This window comes from Seriola lalandi, unplaced genomic scaffold, assembly GCF_002814215.2.
Source record: "Seriola lalandi dorsalis isolate HSWRI2012SDOR001 ecotype SW California unplaced genomic scaffold, Sedor1 jcf7180002050900, whole genome shotgun sequence".
Classification (NCBI taxonomy): domain Eukaryota; kingdom Metazoa; phylum Chordata; class Actinopteri; order Carangiformes; family Carangidae; genus Seriola; species Seriola lalandi.
Window position 1 is genome coordinate 1,230 of NW_019521453.1, and position 1,411 is coordinate 2,640.

Consider the following 1,411-nt stretch of genomic DNA (forward strand, 5'->3'; position numbering starts at 1 on the left):
TTTTTTTTTTTTTTTTTTGTTGACACACTCACATCTGATGGTGTGAAAGGAAGATTTTGGCCTCTTCTCAAAGCTTTCTCCGAGCTTCAAAACATGCTCCTCTTTGTCCAGCAGCGGATTCGTGCTCCCGTTCATGTCTCCGTTTGTTTTAAAACGTTTAAAAATCACATTTATCTGCGGTGTTCCCGGAGGCCGAGCTGTGTCCGATAACTTCAGAGAAGTCTAAATCAGATACCAACTATGAGACAAAGTTAGCCTGCCGCGGCTAACATTTAGCAAAACATCCCTTTCGTCACGCGGCCACGCCTCTTCCGCTTTCGGTCCGGCTGTGAAATGTGACGTTAGAAAGTCCACTTTTTATATAAAAATATAAAAGTTGCGAACAAATGAACTACATATCAAATCACATAATTACTTTTCTTAATATGTTCTGTATTTTCATTCACTATGCAACGAGTAGTGATAATATTGGCGCCTCACGGTAAGAAAAAGAACTAATTGCAATCGCTACACGGATGGATTTAAGTGACGGACAAGATGGACGCGAAATGTGTAAAGATGTAGCCAGTCGGAAATTTTGTTAAAACATTAGGTTAGTTTTACTTCCATTTGTCGTCTAAGTAACTGAAGTTGAAGTACAATCGCATGATATGGTTGTTTCCCAATAAATTAACGACCAACAGAAACCGTTAGAAAGCAAAACCTCTGTTTTTTAAAAGCAGCATGGCGCTCTCAAATGAAAGTTTCCCCGGTGATATTAAACTATCATCATCCCAAGAAGAAGAAGAAGGGTCAAAAGATGAAATCCCCGGACAAACCAAAACCTCCACCGCCAGAGTTTTAAGTCAGGAGGAGCTGGACAGACTCGGCGGGGAGCGGGCTCTGGTGTCCGGCTTCAAGCAGATGAAGCTTGAGAAAGAAGCTCAGAAAAACTGGGACTTGTTTTACAAAAGAAACACGACGAACTTCTTCAAGGACAGACACTGGACGACCAGAGAGTTTGAAGACCTCAAAGCGTGCAGAGAGGTGAGGAAGAGAGTGGAGCAATTAGAGGAACGTTCCTTTAATGTTTTAATTGGATTTAGTTTTTTCATGGTGTGTTGCTAGATGTGGTTAAGTTATGAGTTGTGTAACTGTTCTTGCTGCTTATTGGTTAAAATAGCCCCTAAATACAGGTTGTTTTAATGTGTTGGGACCGAAGACAACATTTCACAAGACTTCATTAAAAAAATATGGCATTTTAACAAAACCTTTGCCAATCTGCCAATTTGCTCTTTTCAAAAAAAAGTTTCCCACAAGGGACACTGTGAAAATTTAAAACTCAAGTGTCAGTATTTCCTTAGGTAGGGTTATACATAAATAAAGTGATCTGATATTGTGGCCATCTGTTAGTTCTGTCTTTGTCCTGCTT

The 1,411-nt window shown here is 40.0% G+C and overlaps 1 protein-coding gene across 1 annotated transcript in view; it reads right to left on the minus strand.

Moving 5' to 3' along the window:
* Positions 1–296, minus strand: part of LOC111649460 (ELL-associated factor 1) — a 1,510-nt gene extending 1,214 nt beyond the window's left edge. Inside the window, exon 1 of the mRNA XM_023399209.2 lies at positions 33–296. Within this exon, the coding sequence (XP_023254977.1) occupies positions 33–135 (103 nt within the window). The 5' untranslated portion in view covers positions 136–296. The remainder of the gene's footprint in view (positions 1–32) is intronic.
* Positions 297–1,411: the final 1,115 nt, after the last annotated feature.